Genomic DNA, 20,411 nt, shown 5'->3' on the forward strand with positions numbered 1-20,411 from the left:
GGCTTGGTTCTATTCAGTATTTCCAGTAATGAATGGCATGTTGAAATGGAGAGTACTTATTTAAATGTTAACTTTAAATGAAACTGGGAGAGAACGTAACGTACTTCATAGAACAAGCTTAGAATTCAAAATCATCTCAAAACTGAAGAAACATCCTGAAAAAAGTAGGATGCTATTCAGTAAAGATGTGCTTAAGATTGGAGATTTCATCAGAAATAATTAAGGGACAAAGACAGGCAATGGAGCAGTTTACAGATAAAGATGTAGGGGCTCTAGAGCATCTGAAACTGAGTGTGAGCCAGCAGCATTGCGCTGTTACAAAAACAGACAGCATTTTCCGCTGTATAAATAGGAGTGTTGTCTGTGAGGCATGAAGTAATCCTTCAACTTTACAAGGAAACTATAAAGCCTCAGCTGGAATATTTTATCTTGTTTGGGCTCTGCACTTCAGGAAAGATGAGAGCCAGTTGGAGGCAGCCCAGAAGAGAGTAGCAAGGATGATGGGAGATGTGGAAAACATGGCCTGTAGAGAAAGGTTAGGAGGTTGGGGCTGTCTGCCCTAAGAAAGGGAAGACTTGAGTGGGGATGTAGGCTTCAAGTGCATAAAATGCTGTTGCAGAGAAGACTGTTTGCAATGCCAGTCATGAATAGAAGACATAGTAACATACTTCAATTGCACTGATGAGAATTCTAATTCTTTCTAACTTTCTAAGCTAGAGATAGTGAAGTGCAGGAATAGATTGCCAGGGACTTTTTATCACTGGAGGTCTGTAAGACCAGGTTACACAAATCTCTGTGATGAATCATGTTCGGCTTGTTTTGGGGTACAGCACAGACCAAATGACTTCCTGGAGTCCCTGTCAGGCTTTTCTTTTCAGTCTGTGGAATCTAACCTATACGAAAAAAGTTTCTCAATGCAGAGGATGACAAATGCCAGGGACGTACATGGGAGTTGTTCTTTATTCAATATTTTGAGGTTTCCCAATTTTTACCTACACTATGTCACATCTAATTAGACTCTTATTAGTCAACTGCTGTTTTGCTTTTCCTGCTCCCCTAAGTCAAAAAGAACATGAAGTAATCTTAATATGATTTCAGAAGAGCATTTACCATGCTTCATTTCACATGCTCGCACATGCATCTGTGTAGAATATTCTCACTTGTGTACACACATGTATGCACACACACATGCATTTTGAGGCAAGCACATACCATGAACAAACCCTGCATGCTGAAAGAAATCAATGACTTATGACAGATTATGTTCTTTCATGGGCATTCCTGCCTTCCTGCTCTGTCTTCCCCAGACTGTGAGGAAGGTAGGAGGCTGGGAGCAAAAGGATCAGCCAGCAGTGCCCTCCAGTGTGTGGGACAGAAGCAGCTGGTTGGTTGCAACTCAAGAGGCTCCACAAAATCCAGTAGATGTTCATCTGGAAGCGGGTGCACAGGCAGGAGCATGAAGGGGACACAACCGTAGAAGGTCAGCAAATCCACACAAGTGTTCATCTAACAGCGTTCCGTGCTACTTTTCAGCCTTAACTCTTTTTGTAGTTCTTCTTCTTCCACATGAAAAGAGGAGGTGTTTGGTGGCCAGTCCAGTCTGGCAAACTGCCTTTGTGAACATGCCTGGCACTGCACCATTTCTGCTGTTAGTGGTCTGCTGCACTAAGCAGCATTCACCAATTGCTTGTCTCCTCACACAGTACAGAGACTTTTTTTTAGTTTAAATGGACTCTTTGCTCTTGGTGTTTGAGCTTGTCAGAAATGGGAACTCAGAGTATGTTTTCACATTCATGGGGAGAGAAACTGTGTTTTTAGGGGCAAATAACTGTGATTCTTCTGAGCCTTCAAAACACAGCAAAACCTGCCCCTTGTGAGACATCAGTTTTGTTCTGGCAGCTGTTTCCAATGCTTAGTGTCCTGCCCACATTGTGATTGTGATGTGTCTACCTGTGCTATCCATACATCTTATCAGACCATACTAGTATTTCCACTGTGCATTTTGCTGTGTGATCTAAGTTCATTGTCTTTACATGATAAACACAATGAGATTGGTGCTTAACTGGAAATAAATAAAATTTATGAGACATTGTTCATAGTTGGGAAAAGCTGTTAGAAAAATCTCTAATTATATGGAAGAATTGGGGTGACTCTGTATGAAATAAGCAGAGCTGCACAGGTAAATGAGCCAGCCAACAAAGCACATTCTTGTCTATCTCCACTTGATGGCCAAATCAGATAAACATTCCACATTTACAATCATTTGAAACTGGTTGGGCTTAATCCCATAGCCATGTTTAAGGCTTCCGACCTGTAAAAGGTCTAGAAAATTAGGCCCAAGAGAATTTCAGTATACCTAAATTTTTTGATAGTATGACCTGCTCTAGGAAGGTTGAGTCTACACTAATTACATTACACGCAGGACACTTGCATCTATCTTGTACAACATCTAGACACATCATGGTTTGTTGTGTTGAAACCTAAGGAAGGAGAGAGAAATGGCGAGCTACTCTAAAGCTCCTGTAAGGCCTTTTCTGTGGCAAAGGTGGCCTTTCTTTTGCATCATTGACTCTGCAAGGAGTCCTGTGCTTTCTGGAAAGATGGTCAGGATGCCATTAGTGGGATTTGGAAGGTTAGGTCCATATTCCAGTTCTACGTTTAGAACCAGGACACAGGTGAGCAAGAATGATAAACTGAACAGAATTATATGCAAAGGTGTGTGTCTGGCAGGCAGCCGAATGTCAAAGTCCACTGCATTGATTGGGCTCAAAGAGTGCTCACTTCTGTTGTCTTAGGCTTCAACATCCCCTGAGCAGGTCAGAGGTTTAACCAAATATACCATCTGCAGTGTGGACATCTACTTTTGAACCAGATGCTCCAGTGTCCCCATTTATCAATGGAAAGAAACAACTACCTTCACCTCACAATTCTCTTCCTGATATAGGTGTCTAAAATAGATAACACGAGCTGCACCCTAAAAGGCCAGTCTCTCTCCATTGATTCTAAGGAGAACCCCAAGCAATTAGCTTAGATGACAATACCTTTTCTACAGACATTTAAAGTTGGCTATAATGAATCCCACCTAAAAGCTGAGTTGAGAGCCTGGAAGTGAAGAGGAATTTAAAAAATGTCCTCAGTTTCCCTGCATGGGATTACTCCCCCTTATCATTTGCAGAGCAGAATGCAGGTGACAGCAGGAACGGAGTGGGCTGCTCAGTGATATGCTCTCATCCCATCAAGTCATGTGGTACTCACACCTTTCTCCACACCCAAAATATTTTCCTCACGGTGCGTAGGATGCATAGGACATATGGAAAATGCTACGCCCCATTTCTACACTTGGATACTATAGCTGTTGTAAATACCCAGGCTTGTTCACACATGCACACACACACATCTACATGTGCACTTACATTTCAGTGGAAAAACACTTTGGGAAGATTCAATGATTGAAAAGTAGCAATATTCCTGGGGGGTAATTGAATAATACGAGCTGGAAGGACAGACAGACTGCAAATAAGACCAGAACAAAAGTATTTCTCTAGGGGCAGTAAGCCTTGACAGGTTTAGGGGATTAAAGTAGCTAAGTGTGACCAGTTGGTGTAAGCAATTGTTCAGAAAAGAATCTCTCTGTGGACATTTTCATTGTGTAAGTACTAAGAAGAACCTAGGAGGCTACACAGAGACTAGAAGGAAGGCAGTGGAAAGAAAATGCAGGCTGGATAACTACTAGTTCAGGGACATCACAAGGAAAAGAACACCTTCCCCATTGCACACTACACCTTCATTCACGGTAGTGGCAGCATATGATGAGATGGTAGGTATGGAACAGGACTAGCTAGAAAACAAGGAAACAGACTGATAGGTAGAGGCCTGGGGTTTTGAGGACAGTTCAACACAAATGGTTCAGAGCAGTCCAGAGCAGCAGCACAGCATTCCTCTAAAGAGCTGAGAGTCCCACAGAGACTCTCACCACTTTCTGTGTGCTAGAAACTGCTAGGACCGAGCTGAAAAAGAAAAAAGCATTTGTGTGTGTAGAACTCATAGGTTTGGTTCAGTAGGAGAAGTAGGATAGGTAGTTTTCTCTTCTGCTGTAGGAGCAATGAATGGGAAAGCAGTAATTACTCTGAGGAGTAACTCACTCTAAGGGTGAGAAGGTCCTTCCCAGATCTAATGTAATGACTGTTCCTCACCTCTCCGTCCTTGTGCCCTTGAACAATGCTACTCAGCCTTGGATTTTTACCCCTCAAGCTTTTTCCTTTCAAATCTCCTTCTTGCCAGAGTTTGGTCATCCCTGTGCTCACGGTTCTCCAGTTTTTCCAGCCTTAGACTTACTACCCGCAGCCACACAGCCAGCTCTCTCCCTTTGCCCACATTGTAAGCCCTCTGTGACTTGCTCAGTCAGTGTTGTCCCACACTCACTTCACCTATGCCAAGGTAAGAGGAACTGGATGTTTGAATTGTGTAAGCAGGCCAAACATCTCATCTCTGTCTCTAGAAGTTCCTGCTGTCTTGATGGACAAGTCTGGGCTGTGTCAATGCTGCTTGTGACTCTGAATGGGGAGGGGAGGATATGCAACCTATCCCTCAACAGCAGCTGGCCTAGTCCTTCCCAGCAGTCTACTAGGGTTTGTAGGCACTGCTTCTTGAGCAAGAGGAAGGGGATGGCAGCTGGGAGGGGTGTTGGTGGGGTTGGCTGTTTGCAGCCAAGGGGAGAAAAAAGGGTAGAAAGACTAGGAGACAGGAGAAAAGGTCCTTTTGCACAGCTCCCAAACTCTTCTTGAACCAGTCTGCCCTCCCCCATCCAGTTCCCTTATTGGCTTTAAGAAAAAACTGGAAAGCAGGTTTGTCATATCTTCCTCATCAGAACAGAAAACACAAGTGCTGCCCTTCGCAGTGGTTTTACTTTACCAAACAGTGGTGAGCTCTGTCCCTGGGAGCCCAGTTCTCCAGTTATACTTCCCTTGAGCTCAAAGCTCAGTTCCAGAGTTGACCTACTTGGACAAACATGAAATAAGGCCTCCAGAAACTACCAGTTATCTTGTGAGCCTCATATTTTAAATGAGCTGACTCAACTCGCAGCTTGATAAAGATCCCAGCGCTTTATGCACACTGTTTTATTCCTGTTTGTCACTGAGGTGGTGAGGCATTGTGTGTGATCCTACTGAAGAAATCCCAGTAGATTTTTAACTGATGTGTTATAGGAACCTGCTGGCTCCTCAGTGCCTGTGTCCATATTACTATTTAGCTGAGATCACTAATTGCTCCTGTGTCCCATCCGTTCTCTTCCCAAGTCAACCAGAAGCTCTCTTGTTCTGCTGGAATTTCAGGAAATAAATGTCCCCAGGCTAGTCTGGGTTGCAAAATCACCGTGTTGTGATGCTTTCAAAACCTTTCATGTATATGAGCTGATGAGAGGACTGTGCATAGGAAGAACTCCTCTGTCTGGGACAGAGGGCAAATAGACATTTGCTGACATTTACATTCAACCCTAGGTACATCTCAGCATCCTGTGGGTCATTTGGAGGCAGGTGCAGGTAAAGTGAAATCATTTATGCCCTCGGTATCTCTCACTTGACAGCCGCTGGGAAATAACAAGCTTTATTTACTTGCTGTTCTCTCTAGGGAGCTGACAGCAGCCTTCTAGCTGGCAGTTTTAGAGCCCAAAGCAAGGAAATAGTACTGCTCTCCCCTGGCTGCATTTATTTACAATGCTCAGAATTTTGCCCTTGTTTCAAGCAATGTCAAGACTACTGGCACCTCCACTCAGCTAACTAGGGCTGTTTCCCCCCTTTCCCAGGGCTACACCAACATCATCTGAAATGAACAGGTACTTCTGAAGTAATTCCTTGCTATCACTAGGTATGAATCTTTGCTATAGCTGTGTGTTGTGATTGCAGATGAGAGGAGATATGGGTCCAGGCACAGGGAGACAAGCAATTATTTCCTTAAACAGATAAATGAAGGAGCAGGGAAGGTGAGCAGCAGTCAGGGTGGAAAGGGGATGTTATCCCGTCTCTGAACGGTGTAAGGAAATGTGTGCTTTACATAGCCTCTTAAAAACATCTTATTTGCATAGACAATAGGTCTGTTTTTGAGAAAACTGGAGTGAGCAGCTCTTCTGCTTTGATATCAAGTTAATTTTCTTTTTGCATATGAGGCTATTGTAAGCCAGTGACTAAATGGTGCTGTCAGAGCAGAAGATGAGACTCCACATAACATGAACAGTAAGAGAAAGTGGAAAAGTTTCCTATCTGCATGGCAGTGGTGGCCTTGGTGCTTTTATGAATGGGAAGCTCTAGGATTGTACTGCCATGCCAAGTTCAAATGTACCCTGTGCCCAGAATGCACAGCTACTATGTGGTTAATCATCTGGTTGCTCAGTGTCTTTGGGAGTGGTTTACAACTGTGTGGGTGGTAGATTCAGCTGGAAAATATTTGGTGGTTCTGAAGGACTTCTCTGATGTGCCACAGCTGTGATACTTCTTGCATTAGTCAAACAATAGAACTCCAGCTACCCTGTCTATCACATAAAAGATGACTTATATTCTTATGACACAAGTTGCTACCACCTTGTATTCTGGAGTGAGGTCAAGCTTACATGGTGTATCCTTGTTTCCAGGCTTTTCTTGTTTGTGGCATTATGTCCTTCCCATTTACTAAACTGCTTTCTCTGGAAAAGGAATTCTGCTTTCACATTGTCTTAATCCTAATTAAGGTCCATATAGTCCAATCATTACAAACATCATTGCTAAAAATGCCACCTACAACACCAACGTCTGGGGAATGGACTTTTAGGCAGTCTTGAAATGTGTAGTTACAAATGTCCATTTCCTTGAAAGGAATTTCCAGAAGTCCAGCACTTCGGAGTTTTAAGAAGATTGTCTTGATCCGCCTGAAAAAAAAGCCAGCTTTCCTGCCTCTGTCTTCCTGGGCACCCTTTCCTGTTCATCTTGCTTTACCATTGACCTTCCTTTCACTCAAGTCTCTTACTCCCAGTAAGTCTGTGATTCAGCTGTGCAGCCACTGCCAACTGCTCACCCCAGGAAGAGCAGAAACCATAGATTTTGTCTTGTCAGTTCCCAACACAATATAAAAAGTCAGTGCTGTAAAGGCATCACATTTCCTTTGTGAATTTACTGCTTAGGGACTTTAAACATCCTATGGCAAGTGAACAGCTCGGTGTGTGTGTGTGTAGGTGTGTGTGTGTGTATAGTGTTCAAGATTTAAATTTTGGGCAATGATGCATAAATACCACTGGACTGTATCTTCAAGTGCTAGAATCCAAAAGTCAGGTACTCCAACAAGTCAAGTATATCCAACACGGTGGTGTCTTTGTCTTGCAAGTCAGTTTCCCAGAGCACCAGACCTGTACCTGCATAAAACATCTCTGTCTGAGTGGTTAAGCACTGCCATTTCTAAGCCCCACTGGAATTCACAGCTGGAAACTATACTGCTCTTCTTTCTTCTTGGACTCTATCCATAGGTTGTCGTTATGAATAGTTCCTTGGCATAATACCCGCAGATAAGAGATAATAACAGTGGTTGTGGTCATCCATCCTTTCATCCTTTGTCATGAGGAAACTTGCCTAGGTTAGAGAATACCCGTGGAAACTAAAAGGAACTTTTGCTTGTTTTGAGCTCCTCTGTTCTTAAATATATCATTCATTACATTTATGGGTCATACTTATTTTCTACGCAGTGTCAGAGTTGAGAGCACTGTAACATTAGTATGTCACAAGCAGAATTATTCTTTCCTAAGATACATAGTTTTAAAGTATTGTAAGTATGCAAAAAGGGTTAAATTAAGAAGCACTAGGTGTGAAGAAAACTTCTCTACTGCACCATCATAAGCTAGACCTTAATCAAACACATGAAAGCAATTTTAACAATTCTACATTTCACTGGGTAATTGGAGGATGACAACTAAGTAGAATTTTCCACTCTGCAATCACAAAGTGGTATTTGCATTTTCATTGATGCTGTTGTGAGAGGGGAAGAGAGCTGGGTAAATTCAGAAAGTGGTCAGTTCTCCAAAGGGAATGCCTACTAGATCTATCCTGACAGCCCAAGCACAGCTTGGAGAGAATCTGACTACAGGTAGCACTAAGGCTGTGACTAATACAGTTTGTCATTTTGTAATTTTACCTCTAACCTTTACCAATCTTAAATTCTGTATTTTGAGAGAATAAACAAGACTTATTTTATCCTTGTTTTAGTTCCAAAGCAACCTCAAAGTAAGCTGAAAGCACAGTGTGCACCATTCCTTTGAAAGAGATGACCTGGTAATTTAACTGGACTGGGATGTTCTTGGAGTTCCTGCCCAACATACTTTGTCGTGTCCCTGAGAGCCAGGGTGTGCACATCAAACTGGAACCCAGTAAAGCCAGATGCCATGTATCAGAGAGTGATCTTTCTTAGAAGATAATCAGTCATACAACTTTGGAAAGCAGTGAGCTGAAAGGGGATGTATTATACATGAGGATGTTCACCACTCAGAGAGTGCTTATTCCTTCTGAAGTGCTAGTTGCTAAATCCAAAGTAAGAAATTAGTGGGTGGAAGGAACCTAACTATGACCTACTATCATACTTCCTTTGCCTAATATTTTTGCATCTCTGTGAGTCAGTTAGGGAAAGACAGGTAGATTTGTTAGGGAGTTTGGAAGGGTTTAGTCTGTGGGTTGAGGTTTTTCTTTCATATCTCACCAACTACAGTCAACACCTACTCCAACTAAACCTACAAACTGCAGATGAGACAGTAAGTTATCTGCACAGAAACCCAAGAGTTGTCAAGGCATTTTTATTTCATGTTTTTTTCCTTATGGGTAAAACTTTTAGTGACGGTTTCCCTCCGATATAGCATGCCTTAGCAAAGGCAGAGCACTACAGTAACCTGCCCTGGTAAAGTGGCCTAAAACCTAGAAAAATAAAGTGCATGTGTCAGAAAGTGCTGGAAATAGTGTTATTGTCAGCACCAATCCTGCAGTGAAGGCCCACTTTTCTCTGGCATTATGTTTGCAAAAAGAGCTGCATGAAACAGGTCCCAGTGGTCGTTTTGAAAGATAAAATGAAAGGTGAAATAAGAACTATTGTCAGCAGCAGTTTTCCCCATGTTGTTGAGGCAGTGACAGGCACGTCTGCCCTCAAGACATGGACAGAGAATCCCAAGAGCTCTTGGATGGTACCTGTATTCATGTCAGTGTTTAGGGCCTGAGAATAGAAGCTTTATTCTAGCCCCAGTCTCTTTTATTGAACTGCCTCTGGGATGGAGCTGGATTTTAGTTCTGACACTGCAGCTCCTGCTGATCCAGTTCATACACTACTACATGGTGTTCTGCTTTCAGCACTCCTGAGACTGAATCGCATGTTTCTTGCAGGAGCAGAAAGATTTGCATCTGTCGCTTCTGCCTGCTTTTCCTATCTCTTTTAATTAGGTCTGAGCATGGAAGGAAAGGTCAGGGCCTTTCCTCTCTCTTTTAATTAGGTCTGAGCACGGAAGGAAAGGTCAGGGCCTTGGGAGGTCCATGGCGGAGAGTTACCTTGCAGCCCAGTGAGAGGAGGCTGTGTAGAGGACAGTGCTGCAGCTGGAATCTTACACTTCAGATGTTTGTGCACAGGCTGTTTGGCTGGGCCTCTCGGGCTGATGTTACCAGAACCATACAGAGTTCAGTAGTGCAAGGCTCACCAGGCCAACACATTGGAGCACAAAGAAGAAACAGCTGCTGTGCTGAGTCAGGCAACTCCTTATACTCTGTGGTCTTCAAGAGGTCACAAGTGGAGAGCCAGAATGGCTCTTGCTGACCTGGGGAGTTCACGGAACTGACTCATAGGTTAGACCTCCTCATTCAAACTAAACAAAATCTCTCTGTGCTATATTTCCCCTATAGAACAGGAGGAAAATATTTTCATTTTACTCTCATTCACCGACTTCTTCTATTTCTACAGTTTTGAATGTTTTAATCTAATCTTAGGGCATTGCAAGTGATTTCTCTTATAATTTCCCCTCCTTACATATGTATACCCACACACTCCTCCTGCCTTTCCTTAGCGCTGTTTTCTCCCACCCACAATCTAAAGGTATGAAATGCCATGAAGCCCCTTCTAGTTCATCACAAATGTGGGGCATATCTTAGCAAGAAAGGGGAGTGAAGGTGAGAGAGAACAGTGACAGCACTTTGTTTCTGGTTGGTTAGATGAGGTGTATTTCAAACAAAGCCGACTGGAGTGTGGCAGCTTCAGCAGCCTGGAGGTTTGGACTGAGGAGTACATTGTTGTACAGTTAAAATCATTTTTAGCAGAAGTAGGTCTGTTTGTGCTCCCTTTGACTCAAAGGTCCAACCAGACTTTGCTGTTTGGGGAGGCCATGGACAGGCAACGTGCTTTGCTCTAAGTCCAGGAAGATGCAACGGAGCAGCAAAAGAAGGGTAAGAAGTATGCAAACTGTGTCTGCACATATGAGCAATTCCTACGTGCCACTGGCAAGAGCATAGTGAATCCAAAACAGATGGGTGGGGCTGTGGGGCATGCTCTACCTTATTGCAAAAGTCACTTCTAATTCTGCATGTTATCAGGTGCAGTTCAGAGGAGCTCACAGGATCTCTTCCTGTGCCATTCAGAAGGGACAAGAGAGAATTTCAGTTGCTGTTCTTCATCCGTGTCCGTGACCTGTGCAGCCTGCATGGCTTCTCATTATCCAGAAGCTGGATTTGGAGCTGCTTGCTCAGCATGACACATTTATTGCTGTAAAAAACAAAAGAAACTCAAAACCTACTTATAAAAATGTGAGCTAGCACTGGAAACTGGGTGATACCTTGTAGCTGCAACAGATTCTTAAGACTGGGAGAAAGAGGAAGGTTTCTGCACAGTAAACAAACTGGAGCACTTCTGGCTTGCCCTTCCATTCTCATAGTTTGGCCAATGAAATAATGGAGCATGTCGCTCATAACATAGCACTAAACATGACACTATGCAGATGTACTAACTCCATTCCAGAAAGCAATATAAATATACTCAGGAGGGATTTTGCTAGACCTTAAATCCCTGATATTCGGCTGATGTTATATTTTCAAACTGCAAAGCAGCTGGTTTGGAAGCTCAGAACACTGCTACTGAATTCATGCAGTGGTGACACAAAATTCCTTCCTGACGTGCTACACTTCGATCACTAAAATAATCTACACTGGGACCTCTTCAGAAGCTGGCTTTCTTGAGTAACGTGAAGTCCCAGAAAGTGTAGCTCTGTGAAGGCCTGACACATCATTTCATTTCCTATTCTGCCAAACAGATGCACAGTGAACTTTCTCCCCCTAAACACCACAGGTTTCCGCTTTCCTTTGGGAGGAAATGTTTAACCACATCTGTGAAAAACCCCTTTCATTCTGTTGGCATGTATACCTTGGCTCTTGAGGCTATTTTTCCTCTCATTGCATTGTTTCAAATTGAACAAGTGCCTTTCTACTGCCTCGCTGTTCAGTAACTAATTTCCAAACCTCTCTTACGCTTGATTCATAGAGCTCTAGTTCTTTCTGTTCACAGCTCCCCCCTTCATAGTCCAGAGGATGACAAGGAAGCTACTAATTATTTCTTTCACTCATTGGCAAAATAGAATAATTAATACGTGACCAATGAAGCAGGACAGAACTTTGTCAGTGTTGGTGTGCCAGTACTAAATTACAGTTTGTGACAGAGTAAGAGTTTTTAGCTTGTAGCTAATATCCTGTTTGTAAAATCAGATAAGATATAAAATCTTTTCTGATATTTAATCTGTTCCTAATAGCAATGATCATTGTTCTATCACAGTGGCATAGCTAGTTTTTAAAGATTTTCCAAGCATCCGTATCAAAAGCTGCATTTCGTACTCAAAGATGAGTGGTTGCATTTGCTATATCAAACATGATGTTATCTCTCACCAAACTTTTTTGTATGGTTGTAGTAAAAAAATCATTTTCCCCCCAGACATTCTTTCCTGATCATGACTAAGCTGCAGGGAAATTTGTAATGTTATGGTATTATCTTGTTAAATTTAGTTGCTTCCAGTAGATGGCCTTATAAACAGTGCAGTCTTGCTTAAGGTTAGTTTCCATCTTTGCTTAGGCTGCCTGAATAATTAGCCTATTACTCTGTGGACAAAGTGATTTTTTTTTCTCCTGGCATTGAAAACACATGAGGTTTAAAACATTCTTCTTGTTCTCATTTCCTAGCCAACAAAAGATGTTATTTCTTTCCATTTTATGTATTTTTGTAGCTTTTTCCTTTTCCATATCTATTACTCCACAATCACTTCATTTCTGTATTTTTGAAAATCTGTCAAGATACAGAGTGTTTTGGGTTGCACTCACAAATAAGCTAACCACTGGGCACTGCTCTTGTATACATGAGATTTCTACAACCAAGTTATATATCTAGATTTTTTGTGTGGCAGAGAGGAAGAATCAGGCACTTCAGACTAGCTCCACAGGGGCTAGCAGGGAAAGTAGAGAACCAGTTACAGGAAGAAGCTGAGAATTTTACCTGTTCAGTTACATTTCAAATGTATTTGTTGGTTTTGTTAGGTCCATCCCTCTGAACAGTCTCAAAAATGCAAAAACACTGTAGACAGCTATGCTTGTATGAAAAAGAAACAAAAAAAATGAAAGTAGTTGTTTTTACTGCTAATGTCAAAGGCAGTTCTAACAACACGTTGTCCCACTGACTGCACTTGGGTACAGCAGAAATGGACACCGCAACCTGTCTCACAGAAGAACTCCAAAAGCCATTCTTTAAAGCCCATATCTTCAAGACAACTGATTTACATATTCATTAATCACCTATCTACATTATAAACAAAGCCGCTGTAAACTTGGACAGCATATTCTTTTGCTTCACTTTGCATCACAATAGCATAAATCAGAATTTATCTTTATTTAATCATGCACACATGTATTTTAAGCCAAGACAAGCTGACTCATAAAAGACATCTCTTATCAGTTGTTTTTTCTTCTGTTTATTTAGAACACATTCCAATCCTGCTTCATTAACAAAGCATGGAGTTTATTCACTCACTACCCAATCCACAAAAAGCTGTCTGTAACATTTAAATGTCTCCTCATGATTCATCAAAGCTTCTAGTCCACCAGGCTTTACCCTTTCAAAAAAAAAAAAAAAAAAAGCAAACCTCACAAACCTCAAAATATTTTTCTTTGCAACCAACAGAGTGCTGAAGTTTGGGAAGAAGGGGAGGGAGGAAGAAGCAAGGAGTGTGTCTTAAACTCAACCACCCTCAAGGATTTAGGCATCACAGTGTTGTGGCATGGCACCTTACCCTATTTGCGATCCCCAGCTCAGGGCCCTTTCCTGAAATGAGGAACCTAGAGCAACCTTTGTGTATCCAATTGTAATGCAGAGATAAACCAGCACCTCCTTCTTTATTCAATAGCCATATGAGAGATCTTGAAAAATAATATTACCATCGTTCTTGTTACTCAGACAATCACTTACCCAGGGTAGGGAGGCCTTATGTGTCCCACATGGGCATTCTGACTACCAGCCCCTAAACTATTATTCATGAGGGCTCTCTTAGTCTCTCCTGCTCCATTACAGCTAGCCCCTTTTCATCTTGAATATTTAGACAGATGTAAGATGTCAGGCTTTGACAGGGCTAGATGTCTGTAGGTTGAGGGTTTTGAGAAACACAGTTTTGAAAAGAAGTGGTCCTTTGACTTGATTACACTAATTTGCTTATTTTCTTATTTGATATTGAAAAGTAGTCAGTATTATTTATTTGGCTTGCTACTAATACATTTATTCTAAAGGAATGCTGGCTTGGCTTTCTAGCTGGACTTTTACAGAAATTACGGATTTAATCGCAGGGTTTCTGCCAATTTTAATTTTTAGGAAGGTTTGCAATTAAATCTTCTCTGTTTACCATGTGGTCAAAGATAATTTATTTGCTGAGAAAATGAGCAGAATGATTAACTACAGGTAAAAATGAAGGGAAAAAGGAAGCAGCAGCAGCAGCAGTTTTTTGAGTATCAAAAGTGATGTGACATACATTTGCCTATCCCAGTGGCTAAAGGACCCCAGTGGAATAAAAGAGGAAATTTGCCAGGGAAACAGCCTTTTTTGAGGAAAAAAGTGCTATGTTCCATGTATATGTCACTAAAACCATATCCTTGAGTCATCTGCAGCTGCATTTCATTGCAGTATGGGGAAGGCCCCAAATTTCACAATGCAAAGCCTCTTTGTGCTGTTTATATGACCCCCAGTCAGAAGAAAGACCAAGTAGGAAAAGCTCTCTTCCATGCCAGAGTCTCTGCTCTCCCATTTCAATGTCCCACTTCACAGAAATTAAACATCCAGAATTTACGGAATTTATTGGACTTACTCTGTTTATGGAATTTACTGAATTAGTCTGTCTGGATGGAGGACAGGGGCAAAAGCACTACCAACATCCACGATCCTTGTGCCCACAGTAAGAACTGTGGCTGACGGCGCTGTGGCTGGTACGGCAGGACATCTCTCCGTGTGAGCAGGGGTCTGCCAGGCTGAGGCTAATTTAACTACCCCTGGAAATGCTGTCTGCACAGATCATGGCAGCAGCTCAGAGAGTCTCATTTCTGCATACAGCTGTACCACTCGTTTTTTTGCCAGGCAAGGCCTTGGGGCAGACCTGAACTGGAAGAACCAGTGATGCAGCTCTGAATCTACTGTATTCTCAGGCAGAGCAGAGACAGATGACTGCTCCCATGCTGGCGGGGAAGGGAGTGGGGGCGGGTAAGGGATGAGCTCCTCATGGCTCGGAAGCAGAGGCAGGAAGATGTGGGAGGATATGGGGAACACAAGGAGGTGCAGGCGCCTGCCTCACTGGGTGAGAACCCGGAATCGGAGAACATTCAGGATCATAACCTGAGTGTCACAGGCGAGTAACTCTGATGTGTGCACAAGGCCTTGATTACACTTAATTGCTGTTTTCCGTCAACAGAGACAACCTGGGAGCGGCCAAGCAGCGTGCCTGGGACTCCAAAGAGCCCTGGGACACAGAAGAGCCCTGCAGGTATTGTTTGCTTGCTGTCTCCGATCACTGCATTGGGTAAATCTACTTTTCTGCCAGTCAGCAGAGCAAAGGAAAATGCTCTGATTTTGTGGGATTTATAGTTAATGTACACGGTCCTGTGAGTGCAGCAACACAAATGTGGTAGGACTTTAGTTCCTGATACATCTTGCCTGTTGTTTCCCTACTGATACATCTTCTGGTCTGTTGTCTGGTCTGATTAGAGCTGACGTAGTGCGTCTTTGGAGTGTGTAGGCAGATTGTGGCCCAGTGAGTCAGCCGGCCAACCATCTCAGGGAGGAAAAGATGAGGTTCTCTTTCCCAGTCTGGCTTTCTGCTGGGGCAGGGGAAGCAGCAAGGGCAGAGGAATGTGGGCTGGCTGTAGCTCTTCTATATAGCTCACATATGCAAAAGAGTGCTTTAGCATGTGGTAGTTACAGGGTTGGCCACTTCACCTCTGACCTGACCTGAAGTTGCTGGGAATCAGGTAACAGGGAATTAGCAGCATAGCCATATTGAAAATGTTCCGGTATTACGGGAAGACAAAGCTAAATGCCCAGAAATTACTGTGTAATAACAGGTGCTAAACTTAAAGGCCATTGCTGTAAATAATAAAGCCTAGATGATTTTTTTTGCAGAAATTTTCAGCACTGATACCTGTCTTTACTGGCAGAGCTGAGTGGGAAGTATGCTTGGAGGTTGCGCATTTTGATGTGACCAAAGGATTTGTAACATAATACAGTATCTTTTTCTAACCCAGCTTTGAGCATTATTCTTTATTTGGTATATTCCAAAAAGAATAGCTGTGTACATGATTGGTTCTCTTTCTGAACCATAAACTTCTTACAAGGCTTGTTTTCTTGACATGAAGAGCCAATATCTCCATTAAACTAGTGTTTTTTTGTTTTTTTTTTTTTAATATGGAGACATACTTTATTTCTTCAAACACTTCATTTTACCAAACAGGACTATGGGAACTATTTTGAGTTTTGGGGCCTTTTTTTCTTGGCTCTTCTAGCTGTATAATTCCTGTCATAACTCCTGATAACAGTCTGCTTCAGGATGCAGAGGGGAGAATGGGCCTGTGAGCTAAGTTTCAGCAATGTACATTTCTGGGGTTTTTCTGGGTTGGCACTAACACATCAAATTGGAGATTCAACTATAAATCTGTTGGGATGGGGAGAAGCATTCATACATTTCTTAGGTTGGAAGCAAGGAACAGTGGGAACTCAGAAGAGGTACCCTGATTTATACCTTTCTGTTCAATTATGTGATCACTTTTTAGAAGGTATATTTATGTATTTGCTACCTACAGTAAGCCTGCTAACCCTCCATGTGTTCTTGCAGTGAATGGCTACCACATCTCTGGGACCCCAGTACATCAGCTGGACTCCAGTCATATGAGCCTCCGAAAAACCAGTGGGGACCCCCAGGTAAGTTCTGGGGAACGATCCAAACAGTAGTATGCAAGAAGAAATGTGTGTCTTTTTAAATAGTTTAGGAGTCTTCCCAGAGCAGGAGGTCAAGATGCATTTTGTTTTAGAAACTGTCAGATCCATCAGATTCATTGCATCTAGAGAAGTTAGTCGTTGTGTCCAACTGGTAAACCAGTACAAAATTCCAAGACGTTTTTGAGAAACGTTTTCTCCTTTGTGAAGCATCCACTAGGCCCCCCAAAAAAACCTCCAAAACAAACCAAGGGGAAAATGCTTCACAACTGTTTTGTCATTATTCAATTACCCCAAGTTGAACCAGGACATCACTGCAAAGATGATCATACACTAAACTCCCAAATGTTCAGTACCATTTCCTGTGATACAGAGCTAGGATTTCATCCACCTGATCTCTGTAGAGAATAAATACTCTCTAGAAAGCTAGAGAAGACAAAGAGAGAGAAGAGAGAGGAGAGAGAGAAGAAATACTGAGACTACATGGCCTCAATATTTTGAAATGGAGAACGGTCCAGTGGCACCATGCAGTATGTATATAAGTGGCCTGTGTGAAACCAGTCCCCTTTCACTTCAGTCACTATGAATAACCCTGAAAATCTTCCTGCCACTCAAGCCTGTCTCCAGGTCAGTCCTGCCCACCTGGGCCTGTCTCCAGGTCAGTCCCCTCTCTAGACCTGAACATCTGCTCATGTCTACATCTCATTTATATTTTCTTGCAGCTCCAGCCTTCTGTCCCAAAGACAGTATTCACAAAAAACTTTTCTGACGCTTTTTATCAATTACTTCATCCATTTCTGTGTGTCCTTTTACTGGCCTCTCTCTGTGCCTGACACAGCCTGTGCCTCACCCACTTCATCATCCCTGGCCATCTTTCAAATCACTGACTCCTACTTCATTTGACAGCTGATTTCCCCAGCCTGTTTGTCCAACTTTTCAGTAAATATCCCTGCACTTTTTCGTGCCCCACCTCATGTCCCTGAGAAACTCTTCCATACAGGTCTCCAAACGCAACACAGCGCCCTCTTCCAGCTCCTCCCTTGAAATTCTTTGCTGCCCTGCTGCCTGCCGAAACAGCAATAGTTGAAACGCTGATGGGGCTAGTTTTCCACTGAGTTGTGTTTCCTTGCCTGCTAACTGTTCCCCCCCCCCCCCCCTTTAAGGTGTTAAATGACCTGAGTTTTCTATTTTATTTCTGTGCATTAACTGGTAGGTTCTTCTGCACTGCAACTCATAAAATACATGTTTGATTTGTGTGCAGTTACTATGCTGAACTGTGTTGCCTGGCATTCCTTCCTTCTTGGTCTAAATCATTTTGTGCTGTCTGCAAACTTTCCCTTCTTTGCTTTGACCCTCCTTCTCACCCCCTGCCTCCTATATACTTGCTTTCAGCACTGCCTTGCCACACCACGTGTGCCGTTTCAGCTTAGCCAATATTGCTTGTTTTGCTTCACCAGTTGCTTCATAGCATTTCTCCTGATACAGTTCACTGCTTCAGCCTCCCTGCTCCTTTAGCATCCTTGTCAAACATCAAGCACTTAACGCTTCTTCACTAGTTCTTCTCTGAGTAGTTTACACAGTCTTCTGTAGACAGAACATGTGGGCAGCTAAACTAGGTCGAAAAGCTGTTTAGAAACTGGAGTATAGTGCATTACCGGATCACCCCTATCTACATGTTTGTTGTGACTCCCTTAAAGAACTTGAATAAATTCACAAGTTGTGACTAAAAAAGCACTGTTAACCTTTGTGCAAAATAGCTTGTTTCTTAATGTATCTGCTTTATAATGTTTTAGCGGTTGGCTTGGCATACCAGTCAGATTTACTGAATCCCCTCAAACTATTTTGGTAACAACATTTGCCACCTTCCATTTTTTTATGGCATTGAGTGTAATTCAAGTTTACAACCGCAGTTTTGTCAAATTCACATAAGTGATACAGTAGGAGTCCATTTTCCTGCACTGGTTTGCTTAGTTCACTCAACCAGATCAGACTGACAAAAATCCCTTTCACAGTTTCTCTCATTCAAGGTACTTCAGCTGTCTCCTTGGCACTTTCTTTCCATTACTCCTTCCATATGGGGTTTTCCAAATTAAAGCCCTGGCTTCATTCCTGCTTTGAACTATAATTAGGTCTGTTACTAGTTGCTGGTGCCATTAATTCTAACAGTGGTTTGTGTTCGCACCCATCTGGGAGCCTCCTTTTCCTGGGAGCTGTGGATGCTTTTGCAGAAGAGTCCTTAGGAAGGAAAACGCCTGACCATATACTATTGATTTCAAGTTGGTGTTTTTCTGGAGCTGTTCTTTGTACGGCCTGCTACAGGTTGGCCAGTCCCTCTCCTAACTCTGCCATGGGCCATCCCAAGTCGTTTTGCCTTGACTGCCTTATTATCTCTTTGTGGCACAGACTTTCTGCTGCTGGAGAGTAGCTTCCAGGTACTCTCCAGGATGCATTCTCAGACCTGGGTAGCAGCCATCATGCAAACAAACACTGGCTAGATACTTTGGGCAAGCACAGCCACATTTCTTGGAAACAGGTCAAGGGGGAAAAAGCCACATCTGTGAACAAAACAGAGCTGCACTGTGCTGGGCACAGGGCCAGGCCTTGTTTACTGCTTCCTAGAGAGCAGCTCAATGCTGCCTGTTCAAGTTGTCACAACTGCTGCGAATGGAGCAGCAGCACAGCCATGCCAGCATGCTGCAGGCCAGCAACGTACCAGTGTGAAACCTGACTATCCTCAACCCTGGTCACTTTGCTGTTGATGGGACTTGACCTGGACATTTGGGTTGTGGCTCACAAGGAAATGCTGCTGTTCTGGATCTCAGCAGTTCCAGCTGAGGCTCAGCGCAGGCCTGTGCTGGGTGAGTTCCCCTCCGCTCCAACACAGTTTGGCCAGGCTCATCTGCACGCTTCCCACTGCGGATGCTGATCCCGGGAGCACAGGGACAAGGGCAGGGGGGCCAGAGCAGCACGGAGGCGGCAGAGCAGGTCAGTCGCTATTGGGAGCGACGCTGGCAGTACCCCCTGCGCCCAACCGCACGGCTGGGACAGCTCCTGCTGCCCGGCAGCGCCCAGCCCGGCGCGGGACTCCCTCCTCGCTGCCTCCCGCTCGGGGCAAGCACCGGGCCTGGCAGCAGAGCCGGGCGAGGAGCAGCCGCTCGCTTGGCCCCGCCGGGGGCGGGAGGCGGGAGGCGAGAGGCGGAGCGTGGCGCGGCGGCGCCGCCCCGAGGGCCGGGCCGCCCCGCGCCGCGCCGCCGGCCGCAGGCTCCGCCGCCCGGCGCGGCGCGGCCCGTCCCGGGGCGGCGCGGCCCGTCCCGCCATTGGCCGCGCGGGCTGGCGGCGGCGCGGGGAGGCGGCCGCAGGACGGCGCCGCCGCCTCCAGCCGCCGTCGAGCCGCGGCGCGGCGCTGGGCTATGGGGGCCGCGTAGCGGCGGACCCGCACGGCTCGCTCCCGCCATGCTGGGCTCCCAGAGCGCCCTTGACGATGCGCCCCGCCTGTCTCCACAGAGCCCGGGGTCCCCGGCCGCGCCGCGGAGGCAGAGCAAGGAGAGCAGCCTGACGGTGAGTCCCGGCGGGGCGGGGCGGGACGGGACGGGACGGGCAGGCGGGGGGCGGCCCGGGCGAGCCGGCGGGGCAGTGCGGGGTGCCTCGCCTGGCTGCGCCGCTGCCCCTGCCCCGGCCCCGGGGCGCGCCGCCGGTTTGGAAGCGGGACGGGGCAGGCTGAGCCTCGGGGAGCGCGGGGAGGGGGCCCCGCGGTGAGCGCAGCCGTTGTCGGGGGGGGCATCGAACTGGTGCTCGGCGCTGAGGGGCCGTGAGCCGGCGACAACCCCCCAGCCCCGCGCCGGGGACGGGGTGCCGGGGCTGGGTTGGGGGCAGCACGCCGGGCAGGAGGCAGGAGCTGGGCCCCGACGGCACCTAGGCTGCTGCATCAGCGAGAC

At 44.8% G+C, this 20,411-nt stretch overlaps 1 protein-coding gene across 5 annotated transcripts in view; it reads left to right on the forward strand.

The window, feature by feature from the left end:
• The window catches only part of GAS7 (growth arrest specific 7), a 112,973-nt gene that overhangs the window by 47,927 nt on the left and 44,635 nt on the right, over nucleotides 1-20,411 (forward strand). For all 5 annotated transcript variants that reach the window (XM_026113203.2, XM_026113205.2, XM_026113204.2 and 2 more), the window contains exons 3-5: nucleotides 14,960-15,031; nucleotides 16,376-16,461; nucleotides 19,981-20,034. In XM_026113203.2, the coding sequence (XP_025968988.2) occupies nucleotides 14,960-15,031; nucleotides 16,376-16,461; nucleotides 19,981-20,034 (212 nt within the window). The remainder of the gene's footprint in view (nucleotides 1-14,959; nucleotides 15,032-16,375; nucleotides 16,462-19,980; nucleotides 20,035-20,411) is intronic.

This window comes from Dromaius novaehollandiae, chromosome 18 (genome assembly GCF_036370855.1).
Source record: "Dromaius novaehollandiae isolate bDroNov1 chromosome 18, bDroNov1.hap1, whole genome shotgun sequence".
Lineage (NCBI taxonomy): Eukaryota > Metazoa > Chordata > Aves > Casuariiformes > Dromaiidae > Dromaius > Dromaius novaehollandiae.